General features: G+C 40.0%; 4 protein-coding genes across 4 annotated transcripts; 2 read left to right on the top strand and 2 right to left on the bottom strand. All coding sequences in view use genetic code 12, as the record gives it.

The window, feature by feature from the left end:
- The first annotated feature begins 1,521 nt into the window (after positions 1-1,521).
- Positions 1,522-3,344, top strand: RJT20DRAFT_124785 (succinate-semialdehyde dehydrogenase (NAD(P)(+))). Its single transcript, XM_064916336.1, has one exon. The coding sequence runs from the start codon at positions 1,763-1,765 to the stop codon at positions 3,248-3,250; it is 1,488 nt and encodes a 495-aa protein (XP_064777594.1). The 5' UTR covers positions 1,522-1,762; the 3' UTR covers positions 3,251-3,344.
- Positions 3,345-4,777, bottom strand: RJT20DRAFT_124784 (acetyl-CoA acetyltransferase ia). Its single transcript, XM_064916335.1, has one exon. It carries the CDS (start codon positions 4,627-4,629, stop codon positions 3,451-3,453), a length of 1,179 nt encoding a protein of 392 aa, XP_064777593.1. The 5' UTR covers positions 4,630-4,777; the 3' UTR covers positions 3,345-3,450.
- A 349-nt stretch (positions 4,778-5,126) lies between these two features.
- ALT1 (alanine transaminase) lies at positions 5,127-7,365 on the bottom strand. The gene has a single exon (XM_064919209.1). It carries the CDS (start codon positions 7,164-7,166, stop codon positions 5,625-5,627), a length of 1,542 nt encoding a protein of 513 aa, XP_064777592.1. The 5' UTR covers positions 7,167-7,365; the 3' UTR covers positions 5,127-5,624.
- A 3,257-nt stretch (positions 7,366-10,622) lies between these two features.
- Positions 10,623-11,111, top strand: RJT20DRAFT_132672 (induced under oxygen limitation; the record flags this gene model as incomplete). Its single annotated transcript, XM_064918157.1, has 1 exon — positions 10,623-11,111. One exon carries the CDS (start codon positions 10,623-10,625, stop codon positions 11,109-11,111), a length of 489 nt encoding a protein of 162 aa, XP_064777591.1.
- Positions 11,112-12,187: the final 1,076 nt, after the last annotated feature.

Genomic DNA, 12,187 nt, shown 5'->3' with positions numbered 1-12,187 from the left:
TCATTAGAAATACAAAGCATTGGGATGCAAAATATATTAATCTACATAATCTACAACGTAAAAGCTAATTCTATGACTAATTATTTTATTCTGACGGAACAGCTACCTTTTTGTGCTGGTGTACATGGAACCTCTATTGTTGCCTTGTCGGTTTACGCTTACCGTACCAGGGGAAGCTTCGGAACAAGGCGTTGAAGTAGGAGAGACTTCCCATCTTCATTAACAGTGAAAGTTGAGCCTCCTGCGTAGGCTCAGCCGTAGGACACTAATCTGATGAGGCTGTAGAGAATGTCTTGTAGAATAAAATCCTGCAATCAATAAACAATGCCTTCTTCCAAAGCACTTGGCAATTATATTATCAGTACCTGTATGTCTAAGCACAACTGCAATTGGTAATCGACCTGCAAATTTCAATTGAGTCATACCCCACTTCAACAATGGAAAGAAGCAATGGGAGCCGGAAGCAAAATGGCCTTTGTAATTACAAACACTATCTATTTTGAATCAGTAGTTGTATTGAAGTGATATGCAGCGTAGTCATCTCATTAATTGCGAGCTTTAATCCACCGTACGAGCTTTAGTAAAGAATCATAAAGTACAATACGAAGCCTCGTTGTATAGACCGTATGAATTTCAGATCTATCGACCCGTAAACTGAGTTGATCTTTCAAAACTTAAAATAACCACAAAAACTAGGAACGTCACGATACCCACATGAGGTAGTAAGGGGAAGTTGCTTCTTTTGATTCTTCTAGGCAGAATTTATGTTTTCCGTTATACTTTCGAAAGCACCGTGTTAAACGTGATAGAAATAACTTTATAGTGTATTTTGTCCCTTCTGTGCCGCAGGGCTTAACAATAGCTATACTTCAACCAGTAGTCACTCTCATTATCTTGTGCACTATAAAATAATGAACTGTTATCAAATAAGTGTAGCCACACCCAATTATTTTCAAGACAATCCAGAAATTAAAAACTTACTACTAAATTACAAATTACTGTTAGGGAATGGGCTCACTCTATCTCTATTAATGTCTTCGAATACAAAACCAGAAATAGCTATTTCTCATATAGTTTCTGAATTTAGCTACACTTACGAATCTATGCACTGAATTTCTTGTGTCAAGAGTTAGAGTCATGCTTTGTCGAAATCAAGGTTCATGCTTCACTTAAGGACAAGGAAAAGACAGTGATAATACCCCGGATTCTCAAAGCTTAAGCAAAGAGAAGGGATGACTTCATTTTTTCAATATTGCCCGTACCGGACATTGAAACACTCTATGTAGTTGTTGTGGTATATCGTTCGTCTGCATACAATCAGCATTAGCTAATGACAAGTTTGGCCCATTCATTATCTCCCCATCTATATTTACATCTATATTTACATCTACATCTACACATGTAATTTACTTCTACTGCTAAGCCCGTTCGTCATAACTAACATCCCCGCAAATCACATATTCTACGCTACCATACAACTTGATATTATACTTTTATTTTTAGCGGCGCTACCACTCACAGATTCAACTTGGTAGCGACGCATTCCTCTCTTTCTAGCCGCTCCCGCTAAGAATACTTTGACAGAATTGCCTAATCGGGCGATACCCGCGCGGATAGCAAGTGCCAAAAACTTTCTCTATTCCCCAGATAAATATGATTCAATTGGTGTTGCTATTCTTTTCAGTACACTCTTTTTCTTTATCTTGTGTTCTGTAGTCAGCAAGTAAGTGTTATAGAATTTAAGATTTCAAAAAATTGAATAATGGCTCCAACGTTTAAGAACCCGGAATTAGTACAATCAAAACCATTCATCAACGGTGAATGGTTTGAGTCAAAGTCATCGAAGACTTTCTCTGTCTACGACCCGGCAACGGGAGAAAAAATAGCAGAATTACCAGATATGACACCAGAAGAGATTGACTATGCTATCGAGGTCACCGAAGATGCTTTCCGTAAGTTCAAGCATACATCTCCTTATGAAAGATCTAAATGGTCAAGAAATTTGTACGATCTTATCATAGAAAATTTGGAAGATTTGGCCAAGATTATTACCTGGGAAAACGGTAAGTGTCTAACCGATGCAAGGGGAGAGATTAAGTATGCCGCTTCGTATTTCGAATGGTTTGCTGAAGAAGCCAAGAGATTGTATGGTCACACCATTCAACCATCAAATCCAAACAATAAAGTAATTACATATAAACAGCCTGTCGGAGTAGTTGGATTGCTTTGTCCTTTCAACTTCCCAACTGCCATGGGTGCCCGTAAGGCGGCACCTGCTTTTGCTGCTGGATGTACTGCGATTCTCAAACCAGATGCACAAACTCCACTCTCTTCCTTGGCTCTTGCTTATTTGGCCGACAAAGCCGGGTTCCCAAAGGGTGTTTTCAACGTTGTGTTGGTTTCTGCCGAAAGTACTCCAATGTGTGGATTAAAGTTTTGTGAATCCAAAAAGATCAAGAAAATCAGTTTCACAGGATCTACTCCGGTTGGTAAATTGTTGATGAAACAATCGTCTTCAACTTTAAAGAAATTGTCGATGGAATTAGGTGGTAATGCACCAATTATCATCTTTGACGATGCCAAATTGGATATTGCTGTTGAGCAGTCAATTGCATCTAAGTTTAGATCCTTGGGTCAGACTTGTGTTTGTGCCAATAGAATCTACGTGCAGCTGGGGGTCTATGAAGAATTCTGTAAAAAGTTTGCAGAGAAGGTCAACCAATTTAAGATTGGAAATGGTTTTGAAGAGGGTGTTACCCATGCTTGCTTGATTAATGAGCGTTCTATAACTAAAGTGGAGGACCACTTACAGGATGCAATTGATAAGGGTGCCCATGTTCTTGTTAAAGGTGGCAGATTACCGGAATTGGGTCCATTGTTCTATGCTCCGTCCGTCGTAAAAGATGTCACACAAGATATGAGAGTTATCAACGAAGAAACGTTTGGTCCATTGGCTGCCATCGTGAAGTTTGATACAAAGGAGGAGGTGTTGCACTGGTGTAATGACACTCCATACGGTCTTGCTTCTTACGTATTCTCCGAAAGTTTGAACAACATTTGGTATATGTCCGAATACTTGGAATCAGGTATGGTTTCTGTCAACACTGGTATCTTCACTGATGCTGCTATGCCATTCGGAGGTGTCAAAGAGTCTGGATTCGGAAGAGAGGGTTCGCTCTACGGAATGGACGATTATACCGTATTGAAGTCCATTACCTTGGGAAATGTCTATCATTACGATGAGAAATAAGTTTGTAAACTTTGGACGACTAAAATATTTAAATAAAAGCAGGTTTGTATTTGTATCAAATAAATGATCTATTAAATATAGTAAATTCTAGAATTGTGTAGCATTCCGGCAATATAACATGCATTTGGGTAGAATTCATATACCAATTGATACCTTTCTCTTAGCAATTATCTTCACTTAGCTATACTTCTTCCTTGCAATTACAAGGCTTCAATAAGAATGGAAGAAGCACCGCCTCCTCCATTGCAAATTCCTGCAACTCCTAATCTGGATTTAGTTGGTTCTTGGTGCAATACGTTCAACAAAGTTACAACTATTCTAGCTCCCGAACAACCCAATGGATGACCAATTGCAACAGCTCCGCCGTAAACATTCAATTTTTCCAGGGGAATATCTAATATCTTTCCATTAGCCATGCCGACGACGGAGAATGCTTCATTAAGCTCGAAGTAATCAACATCGCTGATTTGAACTCCGGCATTCTTTAGTGCCTTTGGAATTGCCAAACTAGGAGCTATGGTGAAGTCCATTGGAGCTCTAGCGGCTTCTCCCCAACTAACTATTCTCGCTAATGGCTTAAGGTCGTACTTTCTGAGAGCAGCATGCGAAACAAGGATAAGAGCAGCTCCACCATCATTAAGTGAAGGCGAGTTACCAGCCGTGACGGTACCATCATTGATAAAGGCTGACTTCATTGCACGCAACTTACCTTCATTAAATTTGGAGATATCTTCATCCCTAGTAATAGCCACAGTGCCAGCTCTTGTTTTAATCTCTACCGGAGTTATCTCTCCCTTGAACTTACCATTATCGTGGGCAGCAATGGCCTTAGTATAACTGGCTACAGCATAGTTATCTTGATCTTCACGGGTAAAATTCATGCTGTTTGCTACCTTCTCTCCAGCATGACCCATAAGCTTCCCTGAATACACATCTTTCAAACCATCATGCTGGACTCCATCCACTATATTAGCGTCTCCGTACCTCAACCCCTGTCTAACCGGTGCGTAGAATGGAACATTCGACATTGATTCAGATCCACCCACAACAACCACATCTGCAGTACCAGTTAAGATCGTTTGAGCTCCACAAATAATCGCCTTGAGTCCCGAAGAGCATACCTTGTTTATAGAGGTAGCAACAACACTCTCTGATAAACCTGATTTGAGAGCTACTTGACGAGCTGGATTTTGCCCCAAATTAGCTTGGAGGGCCGATCCAAAGAAGATTTCCTCCACAGCCAGCGGCGGAAGGGATCCTGCTTGCTTGAGAGCCGATTTCACTGCAATTGCTCCCAATTCCACCGATCCTAGTGACGAGAGTCCTCCTTGGAATGATCCTAGAGGAGTACGGGTGGATGCAACGATATACACTGGCATTTTTCACCGGATTTTAGCTTGAATAAACTGTTAAAGAGATAACTAAAAGAAACTAGTAGAAACTATTAAAAGAGAAAAATAGTACAAATTTTGCTCAGCAGTATCAACAAACCTTTTTCACAACAAAACACCAACTTTTCACCTCTTCACCTCTTTTCCCAAAAGGAATCTCCATCCATATATACCCCACGGAATCTTGCCCCAAAAAATCCAATAAGCACTGAGGTTCCGGAGTTTTGACAGCCTCGGAATTTGGTGAATTTTTGCAACTAACACAAAACCGGATTCTCGTCCGGTAAGCGATAAGTGCGGTGGAGAGTCCTGGATATACGAAGGAGGTGGTATATAGTGTATGGAGATGGGTTGGGATTGGTGGGATTGTTGAGAGAGGTATGGGATTTATGGGGTGTATACGATGGTAAACGAGAGAGGGATGGGATGTGTATACGATGGTGGAAGGAGGTGAACGAGGGTGAGAGAAGGTGAAAAAAGGTGAACGAAAGGTGACAGAAGGTGAAGGATATGTGAATACACAGAATTACTTTTTACTAAATACGGCTTAGGTAATTTGCTCTTGTTTTTTTCAATTCGTTGCTCTTGTTTTTCATCATCATATCCATTGGTAGCCGATTAACAAAAAATACATGAAGAAGAACTTAACATACATGATATTAAGAATAGTAATATGTATTTTTATTTTGGCTACTCAGTGCTTCTTATCCTGCCTAAGATTTTCTCACTTACTTTTAAAGTCTGACTGTGCCCTCTCCAAGAATCCACTTTCGTAGTTCACTGTAGAGACCCTAATGCTCCCGGATAAACGTCACTTTTCGTGCCACTGGATCGAATCTAGCTTAGGTACTTATTTGCAAAAAACTGCCCTTGTAATCTATTTGACCGCCGGGAGGATTTTACTCCGTCACAGCTCGGACATTTTTTTGCAATCAAGTTTGTTCTGATCCTCGGCACCCCCACAATTTCGCACCCATAGCAATTTATGAAGTGTACTTCTTAATAAAGGATTGGTGGAACTCCATCCATCTGTCTATCCATTCCTTTCCTGGGGGTAAAAATGTAGTTCTCAAGTGGTATGTCCCTTCGACCTGGCCGAAACCGTTACCTGGAACACAGCAAATACCGGTATTCTCCAATAATTCTATACAATAAATATCGTCAACTTGCAAGTTTGATTGTTCCGCACGCATAAATAACTTACGGTATTTCTCTGGAGAGAAGTCCAACTTAGGGAAAATGTACATGGCACCAGTTGGCTTGTTGCATTTGACATCCTCCATTTCCAAGAAAGCACGGTACAACAAGTCAGCTCTGATTTCCAAGTCGTTGTGGATGGACAGGGTCTCAGCACGGTATAATTCCCATGATGGGTCTCCCTCTTGAGGTGGGTTGATCATCAACTCCATCAAAGCTTGACCAGAAACGACGGAACACAAGTTGATAGAAGCCAACTTGAATACAACGTCCTTCACCTCGGTCTTGAAACCGATAAGCTCCATGTAACCACCTCTTTGACCACACTCTCCACTAACACCCTTGGATGTTGAGTGCAAAGAAGCTAATTGAACATGCTCGTATGTCTCTGGCTCTTGTTCTGTCAACTCGTTCAAAACCTTCTTCATCGACAAGAACTTTCCCTTGAAGACGTTTTCTTGGTAAACTTCATCAGCGATAAGCACAATTCCGTACTCAGCAGCGATATCGATCAATTCAATGATGTCCTGCTTGGACAAAATGGAACCTGTTGGGTTACCTGGATTGATAACCACAAGTGCTTTGATATCAATGCCCTTTTGTTTGTTTTCTAAGATCAAAGAACGGATTTGTTCGGGGTCAGTGGACCAATGGTTCTTCTCATCGAGATAGTAACCAATTGGAACCGCATTATTAAGGGCAATAGTAGCAGTATACAATGGATACTGAGGGATAGGAATTAAGAAACCGGACTTTTCATTGGACGATAAGATTTGCAACAAATAAGACACGGCAGTAGAAGCTCCCGAAGTCAAGAAGATGTTGTTAGGATTAGAAGGGTAGCCTCCATCTCTCTTCTCGATGAAATTTGCAATCGATTGTCTAATGTATGGGGCACCCTGAGAGTGGGAGTAGGCACCAATGGAGCCAATGTTCTCCAAGATTACTCTGGCACGTTCTTTGACGTCTTCAGGGTAATCAACAGCGTCGGCGATAGCAGGGTACTGCAAGATGGAAAGAACTTGTCTATACCAAGTCAATGGTTTTTGGTCCAACTGTTGAGGGTTACCAATGTTGGCATTGACGATTTTGCTGAAAGGAAGTCCGTGAGACAGAGGGTTCTTCTTGATAAGATCATTCAACTCGTCGGCAATGATGGGAATCTTACCTCTGACAGCATACTTGGCGTGGACGGTCTTTTGGTTGATGTCTTTGACAGAAAGCGGCTGGGCTGGTTTGTAGGTAGAGTATGAAACCTTTAGCGATACAAGGAAACGGGGCTGGCGCTGTTTCATAACTGATTTAATGGCCAACATCTTAGATAGCATATATAAAATGGTATCAACAACTCAAGTATATATATCTGTGGATAAATTACCCAGAATAGTTAATTTCGTGGGGAGGGGTACCAAAAGATTGTAGTGAATGATTCGATTTTTATCGAATTTGGACCGGAAACCCTAAATAAGAATCTAAATGTCTGGACGGATAATAATACCTTGTGATTTCTTTCGTAGTTAACGAAAGAGACAAAGGTTCCGAAGAAGAAATACCAAAGACAGGACCACGGTCCGACGAAATTTCGGAGTTGTAGAGAGAAACAGAGAACTTGACAAGGAAAATTAATTGCTGTGAAACAAATTTTCCAACTTGATGATCGTTTCTTGTTATAATTTATATCAACTCCACTATCTATTAAATAATAATCAGTAGTAATTAATATATTTTATAATAATGGTCCAACGCCAGTAGCAAGATGAGTAACTGAATTGAGATTAATGAGCTTAACTACGGTGAAATTTTTCGATGCGAATAGAGATAAAAATTGGTGACGACTGATAAAGAGAGGAATCAGAAGATTGGAGGAATTGAGGTGAGGAAATGAGGTGAGGAATAGAGAATTGAGGAAAGGAAGAATTCGAGTATTGAGGAATCGGAGTATTGAGGTATCAGAGGAATTGAGGAATTGAGTAGAATGCTTGGAGAGCAAAAGAGAGAGTCGAGGTTCTAGTTCATTCACGAAAGGTGGTGGTGGTTGAAGACAAATTTCAGTCTCCAACATCGACTTAAACTGCCCCATCGATGGGCATAAAAATTGGACTTCTTCGGTTGGCTTAAATCGGTTGTACGTTATGCCGTATGGTTTCTTGGGAAATAAGACGGTTTCTCCTTTACCAAGAGCTACATGCCCTGAACATAAAGCTTCTCTTAACGGCTTATAGAAGAAGACGTAATGCATGTATTCCCGTGCGCCGCTCGGTGATTTTTCTCATGTGGCGAAGATTGTAATTTGCAACTGAATTAATTGGCCAATGACACCTCCAACATAGTTTGTATAACTACTCTATGGTCGGTGTCTAGATTCTTTATGTGGGGCATCATAACCATTAATTTAATGGGCATCAAACAGAAGAAGCCCATCAAGGAGAGGAGATATAACTCCGGAAGGACCCGGCTAACGTTACTGGCGGTGGTACCGCGCTCGTATGGCAGAGTCATACATTGAGGAGAACTGTGGGGTTGTCTGCCGGAATTTTGCATCCGGAGTCCACTGACCATAAAAACAGAAAGAGGAGTCAAAATGGCGTGGTTTTAGAGATAAGAGGATTGTTCGTACGAGATATATTGCAAAAAGTGTAGACTGTGATAAGAGTATTTCCTTGGTACGGTAATCTAGTTGAATTGAATCAGATTTGCTAGTAGATAATAGTACAGTCACTGGAAAGTAGTACGGTCACCAGATAGAATTGGCCGTGGTATCATCCAGCCCCCAAATGAATCCTTATTGGTAAATCATGGTAATTAGTTTAGATATATAATTGTAACTTCTCTGTTTATATCATTTTGGTCTCTCTTGACAAAATTGGAAACACGTAATAATCCTAACTTATGTGTCTTGAGCGAAAGGAATTATATGTCCATTCAGTATATATTTCCGTCACCGATCAGACAGACTCGATCCAATGCAAGTGAACATAAGAACCTTCGCAGAAATACCACTGTGGGTTAACAATTTACGAACATAAGGTTGGACGCCTATAGCAAGTCACATAATATATGCGTCAGTCAGTCAATGTATAAACAGTCAAAGAGTAAATCCGAAAAATGAACTATCATACGACCAACTGTAGGGACTTCCTTCCTATTTTCATAGTGGTGCATTCCCATTTTAAAGAATAAACCCTTTTAAGAAAGGGTCCCATTCGTGAATGGGGATTCCAAGAAGAACAAGACTTGCTTCAATTTAGCCGAAGACTTTAGTCCATTGCTGTAATTGGTACAACAGTACGGTCGAGATTTCTCGCTCAAGTTTATTCGCCGACACGGAATCTGAATCGTATTGCTACGTGCTTTGTTCTTGATTGAGATAAGCAATCATACAGAAAAAGGAATTCTAAAAATTGGTGTCCCTGGGCTATATGTGTTGGTGACATTGCTTCAATGAGGCAATTTCCTTTGTCAAATCTATTGACAAGTGCTGTACCCCAGAAAGGTGCTAAAGAAACCTTAAGAACACAATAGGGGAAACAAAACAGAGTTGGGTGATTTCGTACAAAAATCCCACACAATACAAGATGCTTGTCAGATAATATGGCACGCAATTTGATGATTCAAAAATTAACAAATGAAGATGACAAGCGCATATTTCCAGACGTTTCGTGAGACAAGATAATACCAATGAAAATTCCCCTTATTGATGATTATTATTATCCGCAAGCTTGTCAACAAATGGCGGTTATGGTTTGATGATACAGTCAGGCCAACATTTCTTGAGTTTAGCCGTTCCCAATGAAGCCCGGACCAGGGCGCCGGCTATTAATTGCCGAGAAAACACCGCGTGTTCACGTATCGTCTGTAATACCTATTGCATACCAAATGTGTTAGCGACACTTGCTGTTTGCTGCTCCCATTGCCTAGTTTCAAATAATAGCCTGAAATTCTTGCTCATCCCGACTCCTTCTTTCTTTCATAAATCGATCGCTCCACATTTACCCCATATTCCACAAAGCTTCGCTACATATGGGTGGAAAAAAAGGGGAGAATGGAGGGGAATTTAAGCTATTACTGAAGTTGGAATAATATAGCTTAGATAATAAACCAAGCCCATAGAATGAATAATGAGTCCCTTTATGCTCTATTACCACCAGGTAAAGATGAGGAGTAGCAAAGGGGTCGTTTGAAAAATAATGTGTTTGCTACTTCGTGTCGGTGACTGCTGCTACTGCAGTATGCACCACAAGCCATTCTAGATCTGTCATGCACAACTATGCAGAATATTTCCAAAAATGTATACTGCGGTACTGGTTCCATTATGCATGGCCTTCAATGTTTGCTTATCATACGATCCTTAGCCATCTCACACATTCTAAGAAGAAAGTATATATAAAAGGGATGTCCGGGGTTTATTTACACATTCATCAAGAAGCTAATTCAGTAGTTATTGAAAAAGCGTACTATTGGTTCGAACAAATATTTGAACATATATAAATATACACACACTCATAAACTCCGGCTGGTCGCGATACTTATAGAACAAACGTATCTGACCATTTCCATTAGCTAGCTTAAAAACTATTATTACCACAGAACAACAGTTACTGATTCCAGTTTTAACTAGTATCAAGAGGAATAGTACATACTGAGTACTATTGTTTCCATTCGTAGAACTGTGTATTCAAAACATAATACACCACTATCTGCGCGATACGATATAAATCAAACCATTTTGCATGTCATAATCTCATGCTCTAGCAATCATTTTCTACAACCACATAACTTAAATAATGTCTTCGATTCACCATAGAAAGTGCTCGTTGGCTATCGAGTCTACAGACTCACGTCCTGCTAATAACCCACTCAACGCATATCTCGTATACAAAGATGGACAGCTCGTTCCTAAATCGAACAGCCCTGAGCTGATGCATCTTTTCAAGTCCCATTCTCTACCCAATTTGAATGAAGATACGGACCAATTTAAGAGAAGGGTTTCCCTTTGTGATCTTAACAACTTCAATGATGAGTTGCGTAATATAGCAAGGCGGAATTCAAGTAGCGCATCTTCAAATCCAACAGCCAGACATTTAGCACGTTCGTCGCTGAATCTTATAGAACAACTGGTTAGTGAATCGAGCCCATTTGATGAGTTCTATTTGTACTCTTTTGAAGACGCTGCCTCTCGTCAACCACCAGGAAAGTCAAACCAGAATTTTAGGAACCACCACAGAAGAAACTCCATTGCACTCAAGTTCGAGAACCCAAAAATTATTGGGTAAATAGTATACCCACTGCACAAGTCAACTTATTTAATTTTCAATCACGTATTTTAACCCGTCAGTTTCTTGGATATTGAACAGGGCGGATTGATTTATTATCGATGGTAATATGTTTCGATGGTAATATTAAGAATGTTACCAATAGGGTTCAGTTTACGAATAGGTCAGTATTCAATTCTTAGAAAGCTCCGGCACCATTGCCCTAGTTTAGTTACATTTTTATTTCTCTCTTGGTTTGATCTTTGCATAAGAATCATTGTAGTTATAGAACACGTTATTGCCCTGCGATAACTGGGTGCAAATAAATGTACAATGTCAAGATTATGTTGATCCCTCTGTAGAGGGCCCTAAAAGCGAAAGGCTCTCTTGTTGGAAGTTTAAACAAAGGTCACCGTATATTATGCCAAGATAACAAAAAATGAGCGAAAACATATTTACTTCGGTTAGCTTATTATATGACCATATATTTTGTCAACAGAAATTTCTTCTTCGTTATAACGCTATTCTTTTTTGATGGATCCTATACACAAGTTTGTTATTTCAGTCATCAGTCATCTCAATCCCCTCCTATTCCTCGGAGTTCCAAATATCATTTATGATCTCACATGACTACATCCTTTATTCTCGGTCCACCAAGAGTGATCAATAACCGATGCCCAGATATTTCTTTTACATAAAAGCAAGAATAGAAAATACCCTAATACTTGCCCTATTCTTGTTGCACTACATGCATCGTGCACAAGTCTTGTCGTCTACTAAGCCCCATGGACTTACTGGCTCACATATACTATCATGAGTATAATAACATCTACAAGAGGCTTGCAAGCGTCATTCGTTTTATTTGCGCGCCATTTGTATTTCGCAGCCATTTGGCGCTACCATGGACAGAGATGGGATGAGTAGTCTTGTATGGTAGCGCTCGATCTCGTAACCTTAGTGAATAACAGTAGTGAATAACGAATGCTTTACTATTCAATTGGGAATAGATAAAAAGTGCAATAAACTATATGGTTCACTTCCCATGGTCCTTCTTAGTCTAATTCCTACGGTGTACTTACTAAGCATATGAAAAAAAA

Source organism: Scheffersomyces xylosifermentans, assembly GCF_036884685.1.
Source record: "Scheffersomyces xylosifermentans strain CBS 12540 chromosome Unknown RJT20scaffold_1, whole genome shotgun sequence".
NCBI classification, from domain to species: domain Eukaryota; kingdom Fungi; phylum Ascomycota; class Pichiomycetes; order Serinales; family Debaryomycetaceae; genus Scheffersomyces; species Scheffersomyces xylosifermentans.
Note: the sequence above shows the minus strand (reverse complement) of the source record. Positions and strands in the feature narration are given on the sequence as shown.